This window comes from Nycticebus coucang, chromosome 3, assembly GCF_027406575.1.
Source record: "Nycticebus coucang isolate mNycCou1 chromosome 3, mNycCou1.pri, whole genome shotgun sequence".
Taxonomy (NCBI): domain Eukaryota; kingdom Metazoa; phylum Chordata; class Mammalia; order Primates; family Lorisidae; genus Nycticebus; species Nycticebus coucang.
Window position 1 is genome coordinate 15,139,690 of NC_069782.1, and position 23,361 is coordinate 15,163,050.

Below are 23,361 nucleotides of genomic sequence, written 5' to 3' on the forward strand. Positions count from 1 at the left end.
CAGGCTTTCTTTCATATTGGAGGTAGATTATTTTCTCACAACCATACTCTGAATGATTCAACTATCAAAAGTATTACCATGACTAAGTATTTTTTAATGTGTTTATTTATTTGAATTTGTGAAATGTGGAAAAAGGAACCCATTCAACTTTACATCTAAGGAAGACTTTGAATAAAAACAGTAATGTCTTCTCTGTAAGTTATCAGGTTAGCATGGAAGTAAGATTTATAAAAGCTCTAGCCCCATAACATTACATCTATAGAAAAATACATGATAAAATCAGAACAGCTTAGAAATGACCTTGTGGGCCACAATCTGGAAATTAGAGACCAACTATCTTATAAACTTAAACACATAAATGAAAGAGTATCTGTTCCTTTTATGAGTATTTATATCTTAGCCTGTTTTTAATTTGTCCGTTCTTCTATACAGGGTGGCCATGAAGTTTGTGTGCAATTTTAAATGCCACAAACTTTATGCCACCCTGTATACGTTAGTCACCCTGTATTTTCTTTTTGACTTTTTTTTTTTTTTTTTTTTTTTTTGAAAAAGAGCCTCACTGTGTTGCCCTTGGTAGAGTGCTGTTGCATCACAGCTCACAGCAACCTCAAACTCTTGGGCTTAAGCAATTCTCTTGCCTCAGCCTCCCTAGTAGCTAGGGCTACAGGCACCCGCCACAACACCCAGCTATGACTACGCTTTTTTTAATGTTTTTTGACAATTATCTAGGTACATTGGTGGGTGCCATCATAGGAGGTACCTACAGTCCTAGCTACTTGGGAAGCTGAGGTAGGAAGATCACTTGAACCCAGGAGCTTGAGGTTGCTATGGGCTAGGCAGAAGCCACAGCCCCCTAGCCTGAACAACAGAGTGAGACTCTGTTTCAAAACAAACAAACAAAAAAATGAACAGTTTTTTGAGATGACAATTACTTGCTGATGATTGTGGCAAAATAACATTTTAAACTTTGGATTCAGGAACATAAATAAAGTAGGAAGAGGACCTTAGGACTCAAAGAGGAGAAAAAGGAACAAACCAGGTCATTTTTGCACCTCTTTTATTTTGAAGTTTTAAAATAAAACAAATTTAACTATCGAAATGATTCTAAATGATATTCTATTTCTAAAAAGGAGAAAGAGGGAGCTGGGGAGGCAAGGTAGCGCACACCTGTAATCCCAGCACTTTGGGATGCTGAGGCAGGAGGATCAATTGAGGCCAGGAGTTTGAGACTCCAGTGAGCTATAACTGTGCCACTGCAGTCCAGACCCTGTGTTAAAAAAACAAAAATGGGAGGGACCTACCCACCATATTTTTAGTTACTAAGTTGCTAAGGTGGTATGTTAACATTGTATGTAGCATTATCGTGCAAGTATTTTTAATGTGAACCACATAAAAATTCTACATTGCATAGGTATGTGCCTATCTATATATAATTGAAATAGAAGTCTCCTCCTATTTTATAACTGGGAGTACTATTTATAAAATAAATACTGATTTTTCTATTGTGGTCTCTTTTTTGTTAGTTTTGGGTTTTTTTGTAAAGTGACCCATGAAATTGATTTCATGACCCATCCCAGAATCAAACAACAACTTGAAAACACTGACATGTAGTAAAAGAGTGGTGTCAGGAAAGAAGTTCCACAACTGGCTTCTGGCACTGCAGCAGGACATCCTGACGCACCGTTCTACTGTCATTACTGCCACAGTGTCACCAAAATGGAACCACAAAGAAATAAAGCCGCCCTAGCAGCATGGCACAAATGAGCAAGACTCTCTGAACTCACACACTGTCTTAATCACAGAAGCAGTTTAGAAACGCAGCTCATTTCTAAGTCAGACCCTGAGGCTGGTCTTTAGAGAGAGAATAAGCCTGTCTTATTTCCATTTTTCTTTCCTAAAATAATCTTCTTAGCTTAATGAGTGATTTGTGTTGCAGAGAACACAGAAACGAATGGGGAAGAGTTCTCAAGACACAGGCAAAGGTATATAACACTTAGAATCCCTTTCAGGATACCACAGATTATGATCATTTGCAACTCTTACAGAAACCAGCCCACAACTAAACTCTTTTGATAAGCTGAGTAATTACGACCATGGCAACAAACACATTACCACGTCATTATGGAAATCACCTCGAAAATCCCGCAGATATAAACACCTCCACAGGAGTGGGTCATTTGAAGCAATGAACAAGTCACGACAAACTGCAGACAAAGACAGGACAGAACGGACATCCAGAAGTCGGAAGATCCGTAGTTTTAACTCCAGTGGGAGGACAACCAACCCAAATGCATCTGGCAAGTTCAGTGCTAAAAGGAAAAAAGAGAAATTAACAGGTATTATGGAGTAAGAAGCATCCAACTTTTCCCCACACAGTCAACAAAACTACCACTTGTTTCTCTCTAAAGAGGTGACAACTTAGACGGTAGTCTAAATTATCTAAGTATCAAGGTCTGACAATTAAGTTTGCCAACTTGCCACCCTGTGCTTATGCCATCAGCACTGTACAAACAACTTGGTAGGGTTTATAACCTTGGTATACCAGTGTCTCACAGCTGTATCTGTGTTGACGTGTGGTGGCATTCATTGTTGCTGCTGTGTGTTTCTGTGTGCCCTTGCAAGAACATCAGAGCTTGAATTAGAGCAATGAACAAATATTCATAAATTTCTTGTTAAACTTGGCAAAAGTAGAAGTGAAATCAGGGACATGTTAGTCCAAGTTTACAGATACAATGCCATGAAGGAAACCACAGTGTACAAAGGGACTGAACGTTTTTCTGAGGGGAGAGAAAGCGTCACAGATGAAGAGAGGTCAGGGCAGCCAGCAGCGAGCAGAACTGACAAAAACTCTCTTGCCACCAACTAATAATAGTTGTGCCACCATATAACTTGAAACCAAAACCATTATTTATTTCTCTACATACAGAGGGCAATAAAGGCCACATATCTATTTGTATAAGGGTGAAACTACTCACCAGCTAAAAGACCGTGGCATCATCCTGGTTCTCAATCACTTCCTATGCTATATATACTTCCCTGACTCCCTAGTATCACACTTGGCCATATTTTGCTTCTTCTGTCCAGTAAAATGTGAGTGGAAGTGAAATACAGTATATCATTTCTGAGCAAAAGCTTTAAGAACCAACTCATGGGGCAGCGCCTGTGGTTCAAGGAGTAGGGCGGTGGTCCCGTGTACCGGAGGTGGCGGGTTCAAACCCGGCCCTGGCCAAAAACTACAACCAAAAAAAAAAAAAAGAACCGACTCATGGTTAGGCCACGAAATTTAAAAAAAAATTTTTTACTGTAACACATGGAAGAGAAAGCTGGCTAATAAGGATCTTGAGCAAATTATAAATCTCACTGAATTACAATGTCATCATGTATAAAATGAGTATAACAAAATTTATTTCAAAGTTATTAGCATTAAATAAGAATGCATGTGAAACATCCAATAAATGTTGGTTTAAGAAAAAACTTACATCTGATTTATTAATTTATATAGTTATTGAATATCTACTATGGACCATACCCTGTGGTAGACTGTGAGAGCACAAAATGAGTAAGACATTTTCCCTACTTTCAAGGTATTCACAACCTTATGTGGAAAGAAATCATATCATTATGGCACACCGAAAAAAGGACTATAATAAAACACAAAATTGTATGGAAATACAAAGAAACTCATTATGCTTAAATGTTAACATTCTGCTTAAAAGAGCAGAATTTCACTAGGAGGAGAAAAGAGGGCTGTCAGACGTCATAGAGTCACTCAGGATATTAAGTGTGCTTGCTATTCCTTAGAGCCACTCAGATGGTGACAATTTATCATCTCTCACCTTGTCGGGTAAATGCCAGGAGAGGATACACCAGCTGGTCTTTAAAGAGGCGGGAGAGCTTCGGAAGATCTTTGTAAATCTTGGCTACATTTTCCCCTAGGATATTTTTCAAAAGTGAAAAATCAAAACACAAAATCAAGTGGAAAAACCGTCTTCTACTTCTGCCTAAACAAATCAAGGTAGTAAAGACATATTCACAAATAATTCACAAAGGTAAGCATGAACCAAAGACCCTAGTAGAAGGGGAGGTACACAGTGCATGCTTCTTAAAAAACTAAATCTTAGATCTGAAACTTAAAATTCCAAGATATCAAATTAGTAGAGCTATGCTTAACCTATATAGCTCACAGTTCACAAAGGTAGAAAAAATTGTGTGAAATTTGTACATACAACAAAGATTCGCTAAGCATTTACCAATTAGTGGGGAACGGCTCTTGTGGAGCTGAGATTCTAGTAAAATAACAGCATTTATTACATGACGATTATGTATAAGTAACTGTGCAAACACTTTTCAAGCTTTTACATCAGCTCTTCCCCCTCCAAGTAAGAGACTAGTACTGTTATCTCCACTTTAAGAAGACAAGGTATAGAGAGCCGTCCAAGGCATAGTCAGTGGCAGAGCAAAGTACAAACCTAAGTTTGGGCCCAAAGCACTCATTTTTAGCCACTACACTGCTACTCAAAGTGTGATCCACACGTCACCAGAACTGACATCACCAAGGAACTATTTAGAACTACCAAATCGCAGGCCCCACTACACCTCTGGAATCAGAACCTGCATTTTAATGAGATCCCCAGGTGATTCACATACACTTTAAAATATGAAAACATTGCCAAATTGCACCTGCGGTTCCCATTTCCGTTTTGCTATTTATCATGCGTATAACCTTGGACAAATCATTCTCTGATCCTCACCTGTTTGCCAAACTGTTTAAAGAGGACACACCACTACACCAGAGAAGAGCCGTTAAAATTTAAAGCTCCATGCACAGTGCCCATTGTATCAGTAGATCGTTTGTTTGCTCCCTCCCCATTCTGTATTTATTCATTTCACTATCTACAACTAAATACTGATTATGACTTAAGAACAGGGAAAGAAATATACAGATGAACTCTTAAATCTGTGTTGTGTGACTTGCAATGCTGAGTTGACAACTGATGTCAAGATTTCATTTCTAAAAATCAGTTTGGAACTTCGGCTGAGAGGGTCATAGATATGGCGGCCGTCCGGATGGGAAAGCTGACAGCCATGCCTACAGGTCTGATCTATGCATCTATAAGGATATATATGGCCAGAGAAGAGGAATCCAAAAAGCAGCTATTGAAACTGGAGCAGCTCCCTACATATACTGCACCACCTCTCCTGTGTAAATATGTTGAAGAGCAGCCTGGTCGTTTACAAATGGGCTTTGCCTCCATCCGCACTACAATGGTCATTATGTTGGCTGGTGCAAGGGTGTTTATGTTTTTGTGAAAAAGGGGATAATGGCTACAATGCAATTGGGAAGAGACACATATGTCTATCTGAAGAATCCTCCTCAAGATTTTCTTCCAAAAATGGGAGTGATTACAGTGTTCGGATTGGTGGGCTTGCTTTCATCAAGAAAAGGTTCTAAGTATAAGAAAATTACTTATCCTCTGGGACTGACTGCTTTAGGAGCAACTGTTCGCTACCCAGTTCAGTCAATAATAATTGCTAAGGTAACTGGGATGAGGGCATATGCTACAAGCCATCACATTTATAAAGCAGTTAAATCACTGTGGACAGAAAGCAACAAAAAAGAGTTACTTCCTGAACATAAAGAAAAAACTAAGATGGGAAGCTCTGCTGCAATAGAAATACCTGCAAAAACAACTCACATCCTGAAACACTCAGTAACTTTGCCATCAGAACTCAGCTCCGAAACAAAGATCAAATCAGAATCCACCTCAGGTACCACGCAGTTTATGCCTGACCCCAAGCTCATGGATCCTGGGCAGTCCCACCCGGAAGACAGATACGTGCAGCACTGGAAGTTGAGGTAGGCTGCACAGACTGCATGGAAACCACCGAGGTGTGAAGTTGCCAAGAATGATAAAACAATTCATGTACTGGGTAACCAACACGTAAAGTATAACGTAAATCAAGCTTTTCCCTTACATCTTCAGATGTGCTATTTGACCAACACATACATGATTAAAATACACTGAATGAAATCAAAATAATATGAAATGATTAATGAGGAGACACAGGTAAAAGTATTAGGTTGTGTGTGATGACTTTTAAGGGAGTTTATTAAAAAAAAAAACACGAAGATAAATAACGTGAGACTAAAATCTGAAATACACGTGTGTGAATACACATATATACATGCTTGTATGTATACACATAGGTATCTGCTATAGCTTTTCTGAATCAATGTCATGTAAATCAGAATGGTGTGGGGAAGTATGTGTTCCCCACTTTTTGTTCATTTGATAGAGCTGGAATGAAATACTCATATTTTGTGACCAAAAAAAAATAAAAACAAATAAAAATCAGTTTGGCTCAAGGGCTTTTTTCAAGTGCAAACATTGATTTTCTTTAAATAATTTTTTCCTTCAGCAAGCTGTAATATAGGGTGGCCATAAAGTTCGTGTGCAATTTAAAATAGTGTGCATACAGTTTGAAACTGCATACAGACTTTATGGACATCCAGTATAAGTAATTAGGAATCTGTGAATAAAAGAATAAATAACAGTGCCTAGTAACAGTTACTAGATAGTACACTACAAGCCACAGTAGAAATTCATTAAAATGACTTGCCAAATGAGCAGCATATTCCTACCCAACACAGAATACTTTATTAAAAAAAACATAATAGTCAAAAATTGTAATACAGCAGTATTTAACTTTCTTCCTCCCTTTCATTTACTTTTTCCTTATTTAAGAGAAACCAGATAAAGAATAGGAATCTGAGCTACATTCCTATATAAGTCATTTTCAAAAGGCTGGGAGTCACAGCTAAATCTATTCCAATCCTAAATTCCACCCTTATTAGCTCTGAGATCCTGAAGTAATGTGCCTTCCTCTAGATCCATTTCCAGGTCTATAAAATGAGCACTAAAAACCACTATTGCTGTAGAGTGTAGAGTATTTCTACTCCCCATAGCGAAGTCCTCCTGCTATGGTGATGAATATAGTGTTGTAGCCAGGGAATCTCAAGTTTTTCTGATCCTAATGGTAAGAGACCATGTTTACAGATTCATCAGTCTAGTTCATGCATTCTCGATAGGGGCAAGATCTCCCACAAGGGGGCAAAAGCTGGTTCTTGCAAGGCAAAAAAAAAAAAAAACAAACTTCCTAGCTATTACACTGGTTTGTGACCCCCCCACAAATGGTCACAGTATATAAATACACAGTAAATTTGTGGTATCAAAATTTCAAGAGGGGGCGGCACCTGTGGTTCGGTAGGTAGGGCACCGGCCCCATATACCAAGGGTGGTGGGTTCAAACCCGGCCCCGGCCAAACTGCAACAAAAACATAGCCAGGTGTTGTGGTGGGCACCAGTAGTCCCAGCTACTTGGGAGGCTGAAGCAAGAGAATCATTAAAGCCCAAGAGTTAGAGGTTGCTGTGAGCTGAGACGCCATGGCACTCTACCGAAGGTGATATAGGGAGACTCTGTCTCTACAATAAAAAAAAATAAAAAATAAAATTTCAAGAGGGAAAATAACTAGGGGAAAAAAAAATCTTCAAAGACTCTTTAAAGGAATGCTAACAAAAAAAGATTAAGAAATACTCATCTAGCAAGAGGGACTTTACCTAACAATTGCAATCAGTGTAACCTGGCTTATTGTACCCTCAATGAATCCCCAACAATAAAAAAGAAAAAAAAAAAGAAAGAAATACTCGTCTAGTCTGACATCAAATGTTCAATTGAGCTAATGCCCAAATTCTGATTCTACGTCCAAACAGAGACCATTTAAAATATGTATTCTGCCATCTCCTTTTCCTACCAGTTTTAGTTAGCATAAGTCAACTTCCAAGACCGATCTCACCTGATAACAAGAACAAGTCTCTAGGTCTTCAAAGCAATAATCTAGATCTAGTGAGCTGTCCCTAAAAGACATTGCTATTAATGCAGTCTCCCACTGCACCATAACACTTTACCCTGGCTCCTAAAACCGTCCTAAGTTTACTATGAGGATTAAATGGGATAACATATGTGAAAGCACAAGTCCAGCACAAAACAAGCACTTAAAAGATCTGAGTTCCCCTCTCCACCTCATCTCTTCTCCTTCCACCACCTAACTCTATCACAATTTGGATTTAACTGAAAAACAATAAAAAGGAAAAATGCCTTCTTTGCAACTACTAATCATTTTATAGAATTTAAGCAAAGCCATGCCCATAATGAAAACTTCTCGTAAAGTTCCAATCTGCACCAAATAGCAATCAAATTCATATGGGTTTTAACAAACATTTTGAGTACAATTTTTCCTCCAATAACCTTCAAATATGAGGTTGCACTGAATTACTTCCTCAAAACACATATCCCCTCTATGATGACTAAATAGAATGCCAGAGAGATCTCCAAAAATTAATACAGAAACTACAAAGCATCGCAATGTGATAAATTACTAACAAAAGTGTTATTTCATGATAGCACTATACATATAAGGAGCACTCTAAGATCCTAAGAAAAACAAGAAATAAACTCAAATTATAAAGAGACAAGATTTTCTTGAATGTTGCTTTAATCTCATTTAGAAATTTGGAATCTTTTGAATGTTATCTTTCAGTTTTAAAAAAATATAAAAACTTTGGATCTCTCTCAAAGCTTCATACCAAAAGTTAAATCATGGTTACATTACCTGGTTCCTCTTGGCAAATAAAAGATTCTGGCAGCAGCTGCAATCTTTTCACACTTCTAATATCATTGTTTATTTTTAGTGTAGCTATGAATAAAACAAAGATGATAAAAAATTGTCACTTCATCAATTGCCTTCCTTCTTTTATTAAAAGTATGAACTTGCATTTCCTTTCCCCTAGTACACTAAGGACCCGTCAAATAAAACAAAGTGCTCTGTGCCTATTTCTTCCCCTCACAGCAAGGTCAAAAGTGTCAACCTGCCATCACATCAGGGAAAATCACTGTACACCACCACCTGTGAAAACTACAGTTAGCATCTTTATGTAGAATCCATTAAGTATTACCAACAGCTTATTGGTAATTGAAAGATATGCAACAAGGTTAATAGGAGGCAAGAAACAATACAATCATTATTTCTAATAAAGTCACTAAAGACTCCATTTATTTTATATTTAACCCTTGGCAATGAGTCTTCCCTTGTTCATTAAAAGAATCCTGCTAGTTTTCACGGCAACATCTCTCTCTAGACCCAAAGGACAAACATTGTTGACATCACCAGAGGGTTCAATTTTAATCGTGTATACAATGGCACACTTCATCTCATGCCATGAAAGAGCCAGTGACGTGCTTATGCACATGTGCACCGAGCAGCGTGCCGTGGGTGAGGGACAGATTGAAAGACACACTGCTCCCTTTCAAAGAATCAAGGCTGGATGGCTGGCTGCCAGCAAGTCTGCAAGTAGCTGATCTGCCAAGAACAGTAAAGGGACAAAACATCAGAAACCAAGAAATCATCAAAACATTTAGCAGTTATTCTTTTTATGTTAAGTATCTTAAAACTAGTTAATAGAGGTTATTATATACTTTCTATTAAGTGCTTTTATAAGAAATTAAGGTTAAAACTACAACTCACATTTACTATTTATAACTTCAACCTTGTAAGTTACAGTGTGATGCAGTGGAGTGCCTAGAAGAAGGCAGCACTGTGGACACTCTGTGTGTTAACAACTGCCGAACTAAAAGCTACATTTGCTAATTGTGAGGAATTGCTGACAAGATATTGCTAGGTCCTAGAGCCATCAAACAGTCAAATTCTGACAAATGTGGAATACCATCAAAGCTGTGAAAGCTGAAATTTTGAGACTTTTAAATAACATTTCAAAGAATATGGTGATTAAAAAGAAACAGCAGAAATTTTCTAAGAAGTGACTTTTAACCACTTTCCATTTCAAAGATCAAGATAGCTTATGTCAGTAACTTTCAAAATAAATTTTAGCAGCAAAAGTACTTTTCAAACAAAATCTTACATAAGACCTCAATAAATAAGATGGATACACGCAGTGTTGCTGGAGGTTTCAGTGGTGATAGAGTTCTACCTTATTTGCATCTCAGCAGAAACAAGCAGCCACGGACACATTGAAAACCTCTGACTGGGGCAGTGCCTGTGGCTCAGTCGGTAAGGCGCCGGCCCCATATACCGAGGGCGGTGGGTTCAAACCCAGCCCCGGCTGAACTGCAACCAAAAAAATAGCTGGGTATCGTGGCGGACGCCTGTAGTCCCAGCTACTCGGGAGGCTGAGGCAAGAGAATCGCTTAAGCCCAGGAGTTGGAGGTTGCTGTGAGCTGTGTGAGGCCACGGCACTCTACCAAGGGCCATAAAGTGAGACTCTGTCTCTACAAAAAAAAAAAGAAAACCTCCGACTGAAAGCTCATCCAGGCCAGACACGGCTGCTCACGCCTGTAATCCTAGCCCTCTGGAAGGCCCAGGCGGGTGGACTGCTTGGAGCTCAGAAGTTCAAGACCAGCCTGAGCAAGAGCAAGAACCTGTCTCTACTAAAAATAGAAAAACTAGTGTAGTGGTGTACTCCCAGGCTACTCTGGAGGCTGAGGCAAGGAGTTTGAGCTTGCCGTGAGCTAGGATGCCATGGCTTTACCTAGGGCGACAGAGTGAGACTACACCTCAAAAAAATTTAAAAAATAGAAAGCATATCAAAATGATGGCCTTTGCTAAACAAGAGATGAGCTCCACTGAATAAACAAAAGAAAAATGCAGACCTGGTATGGTGGTTCACATCCATAATCCCAGCATTTGGGGAGCCAAAATGGGAGCCAAAAATTCAAGACTAGCCTGAAGAACATAGTGAGATCCTATTTCTAAAAATTTTTTTTAATTAGCTGTGCATAGTGGCACACACTCCTGTAGTTCCAGCTACTTGGGGGCTGAGCGGGAGAATAGCTTAAGCCTAGAAGTTCCAGTATGATCACACCACTGCACTAAATGCCTGAGCAATGGAGTGAGACCCTGTCTCTTAAACAAACAAAACATGGTAGTCATTCCAAGCTAAAAAACGATAAGCCTCAAAAAACAAACAAAACAGAATAAAAATGAAAGCTCCGAGTGGATCTCCAACATGTGTTATTATGAGACTACTCCACAGACCAGCAGGAGCTGATATGGACCAAAGTGGCCTCAGAGAATTGGGCTTAAAATAAAATACAAAGATGGAATGTATTGCTAGCCCAGTGAAATTTCTTAATATGAAAAAGGAGAAACAGAAAACACAAAGTCTTTATTCAGAGTGACTTTTGTGCAAGAGGGGGACAAATCAAACACACACTTACGAAGGCCTCAGAAACCTTAGCAGTGTTTCTGCACATTGCTGCTCCCAGAGATGCCAAACTGGATAAATTGAGACCTAAGCTCATTCCCCCATCTCTCAGTTCAAGATCTTCATTTAAAAATTAAAAATAAAGCCATTTGCAGACATAAAAGGAAAAAAGTATTCTTCCCCAACTCATTTCACTCCTATTATCACAACTCCCCCTGGAACAGTATGTTACAAGGGTTAAGACGTCAAAAGAGAATGGCTGCCCACAGACTGGCCTAAACACCAAACTCATATTCTACAGTCTATCAGGAACATGTTACCAGTGGTCTAGGAATTAAATACAGTTAAGAAAGACCCACAACTATATCGTGATAACCAATCACATCTGGAAAGAAACATGTACATATTCACAAACCAGCCACCATGACTGTGCTATCCAATTACCGTTCACAACAATCAGGTTGCCCAAAGGCACACAGGTGAGAGCGGCAGAGCCACCCTCACAGAGAGGATGCAGGTACTGCAGCTTATAGACCCCACTTAACTTCCACTTCTCCGGCATGGACACAGCTTTGGCTTCGGTCCCCTGAAGAATGAAATGGAAACAAATAATGAAGATGTTACTCCCAAAAAGACTAAAAGTCAAAAGACCCCTAACTTGTTTAGAAATAAGCATTCCCTATACAGTCCCCTTAGTAAAATGCATCAAATCATTAAGCTTGCTATTAATGGGGAACAACATATTGCAACATTTTTCTATGAAAATTTTTGTTCAAATAGGTAAAATTACACCATGGAAATGGGAACCGATTTGTCTCTTCAAAGACTTACTTCACCTGGCAAAGCCATATGATTATTTAAGACCCCAACTCAAATATTACTACCTTTGTAAAGCCTTAAAAAAAATCCTGTTGGTCATTCCCTCTCTCATCCTCTCTCATTCTGTCTATGTTTCTACTGTTACATATTTCTACCCTGTTACGTATCTATTTACGTTTATTTATGTTATCTAGACATTATCTTTTGTCTCTCTCCCCTACTTTGGACTCCTTGTGGATAAGGAGTATCACAATATTTTATATCTTAATTCCTGGCCCAGTGTGTGATCATCGCTGAATTACCCTACATCACTGTAATATATAACAAGATCTATAGACTAGCAGCATTTTGCAGAAGTTCAGGCTCCATTACAGGTTTAGGAAATCATAATCTGCATCTGCATTAGATCCCCAGGTCCTCCTACGCACATTAACGTTTGAGAAGCTCCCTCTAAAGGTTCTCCCCTGTGAATCCCGGCCATCATACATGCGTGTGTGGGACGTGTGTGTCTCTCTTGGAACTTAAGCAACATAGTATAATGGTTTATATGCCCATCTATCTCTGCCACTTCTGGACTGTGGGCCAGCTGAGAGCAGGAATGGTCCATAGGTATGAGCAACCCGAGGACAAGGACAAAGTGCTGACCTGACACCAGTGAGTGCTTAGGAAACAAATGCTGAATGAGCGAAGGCAGAAAGGATGAAAGTACCTGCAGCACAACAGCAAGGTCCCTCTTCCTAACTGAACCTTACTCAGTTATTTTTCACAGCGCCATTAACATAACACAGTGAGCTAGCTAGTCATGCTTAATCCACGCTCACTAACCACCCTTTATCTACATATTCTCATATATAATCTTTCCCTTTTTTTAAACCATAGTTACCATTTCCTCTGTAATACTAACTAAAATCTGCCAAGGGAGATGGAGGAAAAAAGAGAGAGAGCAAGGTAAGGGGACGTTTCCGGAGCGCCTGCTGCAGCCCAGCACTGTGTTTAGCGCTGTATGTCCGATACCCAGCCCATTAATAAAGAAACCAGAACACCACGGCAGCCTCGTGGTGTTCACTGATACCGACACGCCTCCCTTCCCACGGGAAAACACGCTAAGGAGAGGCTGGGTTTCTTCACGCACGGCTTACCTGAGGTATGTAACCTGACTCCAACATGAGAAGATGTATCAACACTATCAAGGCATCACTGGCGTCAGAACAGTCAGCTGATTGATACAAGGTCTCCAAGGAATGTGGCACTTGCCCTTCCTCGGATTCACTGCAGAGCATGGGTTCTGAGGGAGAGAAACCTGTGCCCTCTTCCACATCCACATCTTGCTCCAAAATGGACTCAGCTCCAAAATTTTGACTAGTCCCTGACTGAAAAGGATAACAAAAACAATGATTCATTAAAAAGACGTATCTGTACACAGTACATTTTGTATCCTAAAGTAAACTGAGATCAGTGCTCAGAGCCAAAGCACAACACTGGCTTGAGAGAGGGAGATGTTTTAAGCGAGCCTCACCAATAAACGAGCCTGCAACCTAGTCCTCCTTCCTCAATCCCCTATCTCCATGCCGAAAACACAGAAATCATCCTAGACTCCTCCCTCACCCCACCCCAAATCTGGTCAGTGTTCAAAGTTCACTGAAACAGACTCCTAAGTACCGCTACCCTTTGTCCCTTCTGCTTCAGTGGTGCTTCAGCCTCTCACCATGCAGCCCTGACCTCCAGCAATAGCTGCTTTTCGGGTATTCCTATCCCTGCCTCCACTTTCTTGTCGTCCAATACATTCCAACCACTGCTGCCAGAGTTTCCACCAATTAAAACTCAATCATGTTCTATATATTTGAGCTTAACATTCACCAGTGTTTCCCTCAATTGTGCCTTAGAATGTGGCCCTGGATGTTCTTGGGGAAAATGCTGGTACACACTGAGTAAATACTGAGAATGCCGCATGCCACAGCCACCTAACTTCACCCTCCAAATTCACAAGAAACATTAACAGCATCACAAAAGTCTAACAGTAATGTATGCATAACATTTAACAGGAAACACCATCTTCCTTCCTCAACACTCTCATTCCTATAACATTTATTTACAATCTCATGAAATAAGTTTTTCATAGAAGATACTCTGAAAAATGTAGGCCTACAAAATTAAGTCTAAACTCCTAAACTCCTCAGCCTACAAGGCCCTTGGCACCCTGATCCCTAGCTTGTTACTGAGTTCATTTTCTGCAGTCCCTTCATACTCGCTGCAGTGTTCCTGCAACCGAGGTAACTAACATAGGTCACCACCCCACCCTGCTCACAAAGCCCTGGATAACCACACTTTATCATACTGTATTGCAACTTTCTGATTATGTACCTGTATACTTCCATGACTGCAAGTTTACAAAGAACCAAGACTACATGTCACCCTTTTTTAACGCCAGTACAGTACCCGGCACGTAGCAGGTGCTTGTTGAGCAAACCCTGAAGGATTAGATCTTAAAATTTCATAGTATTTTGTTTTCAAAGTATTAACTTATTTGCACCCTCCAACAATCCTATAGAACAGGTGAGAAAGATAATAATGCCTTTTTATAGATGATATAACTATAACTCAGATTAAAACATAATCAAGATTACTAGCTAATAAAAATTGGAAATGAACCCAGACCTCCAAACTCGCAGTTCAAGGTTTTTCAGCATAATCCACGGCTTCAGTAAGACTAATCTGCATTAAATTTGCTCAAAAAGCTTGTTTCCTAGGCATGTGCTCAAGTCTTAATGCAAAGCACATTTCTTCTTTGTATCTGTATTTCCATTAAAGAAGGAGCAAAACATACTTATAAAAGGTTGGAGGAATATAAGGAAGCCAGAGGTGATAGGTGTTAGCCCAAACTCTGAGGACCTGAGCCCTGATGGCTTATGGAAAAGATCCAAATTCACTTGTTAAAACCTAGAGGCCAGTGACAATCCACACTACCTAAAAAAAGACTGGCATAAAACCATTTCCATATTTTTTGAGCAACAGAAACTATTACTTACCACCAAGCTAAATTATGAAATATAGGCTCTACAGTTCTTTACCACTATGCTTAATTCTGGCTGTTTACTACTAACTGACAATCGTGTAGGACAGAATACTTATGGAAAGTTACCCTAAGCTGGTAAGTACATGAGAGGGAGATCTCAGAGTCCCCTGGTGAGCTTATCAAACCTTACTCCTCCTCCATGGGAATCACTGACATTCTGGGAGCCCTTCTGATATGAATATTTATCACAGGCTTCACATGTGTGGACATGAGAACCACCCTCCTCTAAGCAGATCGCTCTGCCATATGTTACAAAAGACTAAAGCAAGTCACTAAGAGGCAGCAGAGCAATTATTAGGGTCTCCCTGTTTCTCGTTAGACGCGACAGGAACTGGATGAATTCCCAAATACAGTGAAATAAGGAAACTAATTTATATTTAATTATAAGACAAGAGTATAAAATTTACCTCCCATGGTTTCTAAAATATTTTTACCTATTTTCCTTTTCTAATGCTCCGGTCTACATTTAATTAGCAGACCATACTGTTTCAAGTACTTAAAGCATTATTTATGAGATTTCAAGCTTGGTTTCCATACCAAGTTTTAAAATCATCCTATACAATTCTTAAAATACAAAACAATATGCTTTTAGAACTGCAATTACTAACTTGAGGCAACCTAATTTCTCAAAGTTTTCCAAAAGAAAACTAGTAACTATGACAGGCTTCATCTTACTGTATAATTTTAATAGTGCATAGAAATAAAGAGAAGGGGCCTTCTACCAAAGTTATCTCTGAACAAATCTATCAGCAAAAAAACTCCAAAATGTAATTTAAATAAGTAGCTAAATAAAACCATATAGCTACAACCAACTGATTTTCAACTGAGCACACTGGGGAAAGGACACAGTATTCAATAAACGGCGCTGGGAAACTGTCTAGCTACATGCAGGAAAATGAAACAGGATCCTATCTCTTGCCATAAACAAAAATTAACTCAAGATGGATTAAAGACTTACATGTAAGGCCTGGATCCATAAAAATTCTAGAAGAAAACATAGGAAAAACTATCCTAGCAACAGCCTAGGCAAAGAATTATGGTTAAGACTCTAAAGGCAAACAGCAACAACAACAACAAAAATAAATAAATGGAACTCAGTTTAAAAGTTTCTGCACAGCAAGGAGCATAACCAACAGAGTAAACAGGCAAACCACGGAATGGGAGAAAATATTCATGACTATACATCCAACGAAGGATTAATATCCAGAATCTACAAAGAACTCAAACAGCCCCATCAAAAAGGGGGCAAAAGGGAACGAACGGAAGAGGAGGAAAGGGGACTCATGGCAGCTATGGTTTGCAGTGTTCTAGGGAGGAAAAAGTTGACAAGCTTGGTAGCGGCTTCTGTCTGTTTCACGCATCCTGGCACTCACTCAGTGCCGTGGAGCAGAGGTTGTTCACAGTATAAACAGGTAACCAGCAATGAGGACATGCCTGTTGCGATGGAAAATCCTTATAAGGAGCCTCTTAAGAAATGTATCTTGTGTGGAAAACGTGTAGATTATAAGAATGTACAGCTTTTGTCCCAGTTTATTTCTCCATTTACTGGATGCATTTATGGAAGGCACATAACAGGTCTTTGTGGGAAGAAACAGAAAGAAATCACAAAAGCGATTAAAAGAGCTCAAATAATGGGGTTTATGCCAGTTACATATAAGGATCCTGCATATCTCAAAGACCCTAAAGTTTGCAACATCAAGTATCGGGAATAAGTGATACGTTACTACCAATAAACTTATTTTACAGTAAAAAAAAAAAAAAAAAAAACAAAAAGGGGGCAAAAGACATGAACAGAGATTTTTCAAAAGAAGCCAAATGGTTGACAAATACACAAAAAAATGCTCAGAGCAATGCAAATTAAAACCATAATGAGATACCACTTTACCACTATCAGAATGGCCATTACTAAAAAAACAATAGATGTTGGTGCAGATGTAGTGAAAAACTACTCAGCCATAAAAAGGAATGGAATAATGTCATTTTTGGCAACTTGGATGGAACCAGAGAATGTTATCCTACGTGAAGTACCTCAGGAATGAAAAAACAAACACCATAAGTTCTCACTAGGAAGCTGGAGCTGAACGACGTTTCCATGTTCACAAAGGACACTGGGAACTAAGAGGCGGGGATGGCGGGGAGGAGGTAAGGGACAGAAACGTACCAGTGGGCACAATGTACCTTACTCTGGAGACAGGCAAGCGAGCAGCCCTGATTTCAGCATTATACAAATCATCCATGTAACAAAATACTTGTACCTCCTTAATATTTTTAAATAAAAACATTTTTTAATTATATATTCTTACTCCGTAGAACACTTCTATAAGGCAGATACACACAGATATAATAATAATTTCTAAAATAAATTAAAATCCATGCATTTGGGTGTAGATGACTTTCACAATTTATTTACCTATTAAAAGCTATTTTTAAATATGTCTATACTTAATGCCATGATGGCACTATGAATACTTATAAATGTTTAAGGCTAGCAAAAAAGTTTAAGTTGAGGTGATAAGTATACACGCAAAACAATTAACAAGATGGCATGTGTATTTGCATTCAATAATTAATAAAAGTGATCATTTATGCCATTCAAGAAATTAAAATGTGGGATTAACAATGAGGCATGTACAAGGCAATAAAGATGATCAATTCAAAGAAATGACAGGAAACTATCAGGCATCAAAAGACAGGAAAACGGTAGCTCCACTGACGGACAGAGACATGGAGCTGGTTTGGGAAGAACAGAACATCAGTATACAGACTTCTGAACACAAAAAGTTTGTAATGACAACTTAAAAAAACAGGTATAGACACCCTGCAAATCACTTGGACTACATATCGCCTTAAAACCCTTTCTGATCCTACGTTGGACCTCGTCCAACATAGTGATTTTCCTGTTCTGCTCTGATTTTGGAAGACACTTTTGTGTGTGTGTGTGTTTCTCATTCCTTCCATGACATGAGGTTCGTGACAACACTGAGTACATAGCAAACACAGCTGATTACTAGTTACAGGAAGAAACAGCCTGTTCAATTCGAAAAACCAACAGTTATTTTAGAATACACAAAGTTTATGGGAAGAGCTGATCAGTACTGTGGATGGAAGTTGCAATTGTGAACAGCTAGATCCTTTACCTATTAGATAAAGAGAGTGGAGAAAAAGTGCAGACATCTGTAAGACCTATCTTACAGGAGAAATCTCATCACTTAGCCTGTGAACAATATGAGGAACAGAAATTCAAGAAAGAGGGGAAGACCATCATCTTCTGACATTGAGGAAAGAGTAAATGGGAAGATGCATTTTATATTGCAAAATGAAAAAAACAAAACAAAAACAACAACAAAGGATTGTATAGTTTGCAGCAGAAGAAATGGGAAAGATGGGAGGAGAAAGACCGTTTTCTGCTGTGAGACGTGTAAGAGGAAGCCTGGACTTCATCCTGGAGATTGCTTCAAGAAGTGTCACACTCAAAAAAATTATGAACAAAAATAAACAAAAACACTTTAATTATTTTATGTAACCTAAAATATACAATAAAATCATCAGGCGAGTGCATATTTGTTTTGCTCTATTTCACATCTTGGTCTTTAATACCCACCATACTATCATCATTCCAGACATCAGATTGGGCTGCCTGTCCTTGAAATGAATCACTCAGTTGTTCATCCTGTATGCAGGCCTGATTGGAGCTGGCGGCCAAAGAGGGTTGGTCATTATTCTGGAGTGAGGAATGTTCTGAATCTGTGGATGAAGGTAAATTAGGTGCTGGAATGGCATCTTCAAGAATCAAACATATCAAGTCCCCAGAAACAATCCCATATGAAGCCAAGGTCTCTTCATCTCCAGTAAGGGCATCCTTGTTGTTCAATGTAATTGCAAATCGGGTATCAGAACTGCCAAGAAAGATGGATAAGGATAGTAAGAGCTACCTATTACCATTACCCTCAATAATACATTTTTGGAACATATATAAGATACATGGTGTGACCCTAGGTCAACTAAGTAATGAAAATCAGAAGGCCGAAGTTTTGAGATTATCAAAATTATTTATCACCAATGCCTACTTTATAGATTTCTAATGGTTAAAAGTATAGCCTGGAGGACAGGATACAGTTAATTCACTATTACTAACCCATGTTTCCATCATTTCTAAAATATACACTTTTTTTGACAGCTTTGAAATTCGGATACTTCTTAAAATCAAGGACTGTTATCAGTTTAACTGATAACATTTTCCCCTCAGTGTTATATAAAACAATGTGTGTCTTACATTTAATAGTAACTAAGATTCAGTGAAATACCCTTTCAAAAATATAAATTTTAAAAAGTGTTCTCTTTAAAAGCCTCCAATGGCTTCTATTTTAACTTGAAATATTATCATTAACATACAGCCTCCAAAGCGCAACATTTGACCCCTTCCCACTTCTCTTGCACCTTGTGACACCCATCCTCTTTATTCACATGAGCTTTCCATCTGTTCCAAAAAGTAGATCACTCATTGCAGCCTTTGGGCTCTGCATTTGCTCTTTCAGATTTTCAAATGACTGACTCCTCATCACCATTCAGGTCTCGGTTCAGATGGTACCTCTTCGGGGTTGCCTTCCATTCAGTCTCTAGCACTCTGTATTCCACTCTCATGTTTTATTTTTATTCTAATACCACCATTTGAAAACATATTTATTTTTCTGTTATCTGTCTACTCCAGCCCAATTCTAGAACTTAATTCTCTTAAGACCAAGGATCCCCTCTGTCCAGTTCAAAACTATATCCCCAGAACTTGGCAAATACAGTATTTGAGAAATAAATGCAACCACCAAACTTTAGCTGGGACAATCAAGAGGAGAGAGTAATCAGGTCAGGGCTGCCTGTTCAATGTCCTTACAGGACAGTTTACATTGGTTCCAAAATAACAGATCCATGTCCTAAATGAATATGCATAAACACACCGTTAGGTGAGTATATGTACGTGGCTGAGTACAAATTTATCCCTCCTACTGATGATGACAAGTACAAGTTCACCCTTCCCATTAATGATCAATTATGATATTTTTTTATATGGAACACAGCTCAAACCCAAAAACCCACTGCTTAACAAGCTCTGAGTTCAAATTAGCCTGCGGCAATCAACTCTCATCCTTTCTGCATCACAGATTATTTGACTTGGAAGAATATCATCCGTTATTCATCACATATGAGGAATAATTAACAAAACATCGTAAAATATTCTTTAAGATATTTATACTCAGCAATGCTAATTTCATTATTTTTGAGAAGTTAACACAAGATGAAATCCTTTGAAAATCATGTTCTATTTACTTTTCCTCACAATGCTGCATTTTGAAAAGAGCTCTAACTATCCAACTGTTTTTATTTCACTCATAAATATATTTCTTACCAATTAAAGTGTCTTTGATAGGGAAGTTAGTGAAATAGAAATTATTCTTGTCCATCAGAAAATAAGTAGCCCTACTTTTGTTCTCCAAATTCTTTGATTAACGAAATGTTTATCAAAAATCTGCCAGCTGCCCACAAAAACACCATCCTAACTTTGGCAGAAAAAGGAAAAACACCTCAAATGAACTATGTATTTACAGATCATTTTGTCACAGCAAAAGGCTGTTTTTGTAAATGTACAATGTCCAAATATCTATTAGAAATGGTAAAGAACAGTTTGCTTGGTAAAAATGTCACAGCTGAGAAGCTGTGAAGTGGGGGTGGGGAGAGGCAGCTTCCCTCCACACACACACTTTAGAAAATGGGAGAGCTATTTCTACAATAGTTTTCCAAGGTTCTATTTTCTGAAATTGGGGTTGGGGGCGGTAGGGAGTAGTATTTAACTTTAGAAAAGTAGTATTTAACTTTCTAGAAATGAAATTCTAGAAACCCTAGGCTTTTAAAAAATATCTTATGGCAATCCTAGATCCAGATGCTCAGTTAAAGACATTTTTAAAATAACAACATATAGACACATTTCAAAACTCTCCATTTATTAGAAAATGAACATACTTTCAGAAAAATGAATTTACTTTCACATTCTAAAGCTTAAATTCCTTCTAATTAACCAGACTCAACTGTAAAAACAAACCAGAAAGAGAAACTAACTTGGGCTCTTGGGCAAACAGTTATACTTAGTTGCTTTCATACATTCTTTCAAGACAGCACTGCCTAATTAAAAAATAACACACACACACACAAGCAAACACCTTAAAAACGTAAGTTAATTTTGAAAATTTATGGCAGGGTAATAATGCCAGCATATTAAGCACTCACGTTTAATGCCAAGGCATGTCACTTACTATAATGTTTAAAAGGAATTATGTCAATATCTTGTTTTTGTTTTAATTCAGAAGAAAATGGATTTACTCTCAATCTAATAATATCTTAACCCAGAAAATGAAGGGTGAGAAATTCAGAATGTGGCCTCATTTTACTAAATTCCCTAAAAATAAAGTGAAATAGTGTAATTATTAAAAAGCCCCAGCGTCCCCAATTAGCAGAAAGGTTTTTCTTTGGTTTTGAAGAAGTCACCTAAAAAGCCCTAGGGAACATTTTTTGTATTTTGCCTTAGCACACTCGTAAATTTCAGATTCACTATTTGAAGCTCGCTATTTGGAGAGCGCACTCTTACAATGCCCCTCTACTCCCAAATTACTGTCCTCAGAAAATATCTTCTGGGTAAACAAAGCAGCTTCCGAATTTGAATTCTTTCTCAACTTCACCAACCCAAATGGCAAGTTCTCCGGGGTTATCAGAGGCCATTGACCTCAGTTATAGCAAAAAAGAAAAAAAAGGCAACGTTTCGCCCAGGAAAAATCAAAGAATCCTAAACACGTCTACACGCCTTACTTTCTAAAACTCTGCAGTGGGTAACCCTGAGCGGTGACCGCGGTGCCCGACACCCGGACACTCAGTGGGGTGTTAGAAGTATCGCCGCCTTAAAGCAGCAGAACAAATTATTAGTGGTCTCGGATGGAGGGCAGATTTTTTTAACTTCTAGGACTTCCCAAACTTTTTCCCTGAAAGAAGTTGAAATTAAACACCTGACAGTTCGGAAAGGTCTGACCCAAGCCAAGTTCACAATTTTCCAACTCGAAAGTTAAGCCAGCTGTGTTTAGTTTGCGTTCCCTTCTCACCCCCCGTTCCGTTTGCTGCAAAACCAGAAGCGACCACTCACCCAGGACCGGACCGGAGCCCCTGGGAGGTTGGGCCATGTCCTCCTGGCGCGGGACCAGCGACCCCCGCGCGCGTCGCAGTCACCGGTACCCCAGGGCCGGCGACGCCCGGGAGAGCCCAGCCTCATGTGACAGCCCCAGCGTCCCCGCACCCCGGCCACGCCCGCGCCGCGCCCGCAGCCGCGCAGACGGCCCCACGCCCCGGCGCGGCCCCCGCGTACCTGTACCCCCAGGTGGGCAGCAGGGCCTGGCTCAGGTGCGCACGCAGCTGCCCTAGGGTCGGCTCCGCTTCGTGCATCTCCAGCGGCCGGGTCTGCTTCTGGAGCCGTACGCGCAGCCTCATGGCGGCGGCGGCGGCGGGAGGGCCGAGGGGCTTGGGCCCGCAGCGGCGACCACCTGAGCTGAGGGGGTGCTGACGTGTACCCGGGAAAGGCCCGGCGGCCGCCCTGCCGGCTAGTCTCTGGAATGGAAGCGCTCCGCCCCTCTCGTGAGGGCGCCCCCTAGAGCCGGCCCGCGGGGAGCTGGGGGCCTCTGTTCAACTACTCGGCGCGCAACAGCGCTGCCTGAAACGCTAGCAGGGCACTGCGCAGGCGCGGAACCTGACGCCGGCCTCCCGAGTTCCTGCTGGTCCGCTGCGGGGGTCGTGGCCCCTGCTTCCAGTGTTCCTGGAAGAACCGTATCACTGAAAGGGGTACTGCAGACCTCCAGTACAACTGCCACGCCCCGAAGACCACGAGTTACCCCATTTCTTTCGTGGCGCCCGGCTCCGGTGCCATCTGCTCTGAGAGGCCTGAGGTTGAGCCCAGGTTCCTGTAGGTAGTTAACAGCGATTACAGCAAAATGCGAGACACCTGTACTCAGTGATCTCGTCAAACCGTGTATTAGAAATCTGTTCCTGCATTACAGTCATCCCTAAACCCTTATTATTATTACTACTATGGTTATTATTTCAGAACCCATAGGTGTTCTATAGGTCAGGCATTTGGGGGTCGCGCAGCTGGGCTCTTGTGTCTCG

At 39.8% G+C, this 23,361-nt stretch overlaps 2 protein-coding genes and 1 pseudogene across 4 annotated transcripts in view; 2 read left to right on the forward strand and 1 right to left on the reverse strand.

Moving 5' to 3' along the window:
* Nucleotides 1–22,869, reverse strand: part of FBXO7 (F-box protein 7) — a 28,484-nt gene extending 5,615 nt beyond the window's left edge. Inside the window, exons 1-7 of one of the 3 annotated variants that reach the window (XM_053583932.1) lie at nucleotides 22,568–22,869; nucleotides 18,773–19,067; nucleotides 13,238–13,468; nucleotides 11,724–11,865; nucleotides 8,672–8,755; nucleotides 3,837–3,932; nucleotides 2,133–2,309 (exon numbers count right to left, since the gene is read on the reverse strand). In XM_053583932.1, the coding sequence (XP_053439907.1) occupies nucleotides 2,133–2,309; nucleotides 3,837–3,932; nucleotides 8,672–8,755; nucleotides 11,724–11,865; nucleotides 13,238–13,468; nucleotides 18,773–19,067; nucleotides 22,568–22,689 (1,147 nt within the window). In that variant the 5' untranslated portion in view covers nucleotides 22,690–22,869. Of the gene's footprint in view, nucleotides 1–2,112; nucleotides 2,310–3,836; nucleotides 3,933–8,671; nucleotides 8,756–11,723; nucleotides 11,866–13,237; nucleotides 13,469–18,772; nucleotides 19,068–22,348; nucleotides 22,493–22,567 lie in introns of those variants that run through there. The other 2 variants (XM_053583933.1, XM_053583934.1) reach the window with 2 other exon arrangements.
* Nucleotides 3,946–6,131, forward strand: LOC128581304 (MICOS complex subunit MIC27-like; annotated as a pseudogene).
* On the forward strand, nucleotides 16,432–16,938 carry LOC128581305 (28S ribosomal protein S18c, mitochondrial-like). Its single transcript, XM_053583936.1, has one exon. The coding sequence runs from the start codon at nucleotides 16,455–16,457 to the stop codon at nucleotides 16,881–16,883; it is 429 nt and encodes a 142-aa protein (XP_053439911.1). The 5' UTR covers nucleotides 16,432–16,454; the 3' UTR covers nucleotides 16,884–16,938.
* Nucleotides 22,870–23,361: the final 492 nt, after the last annotated feature.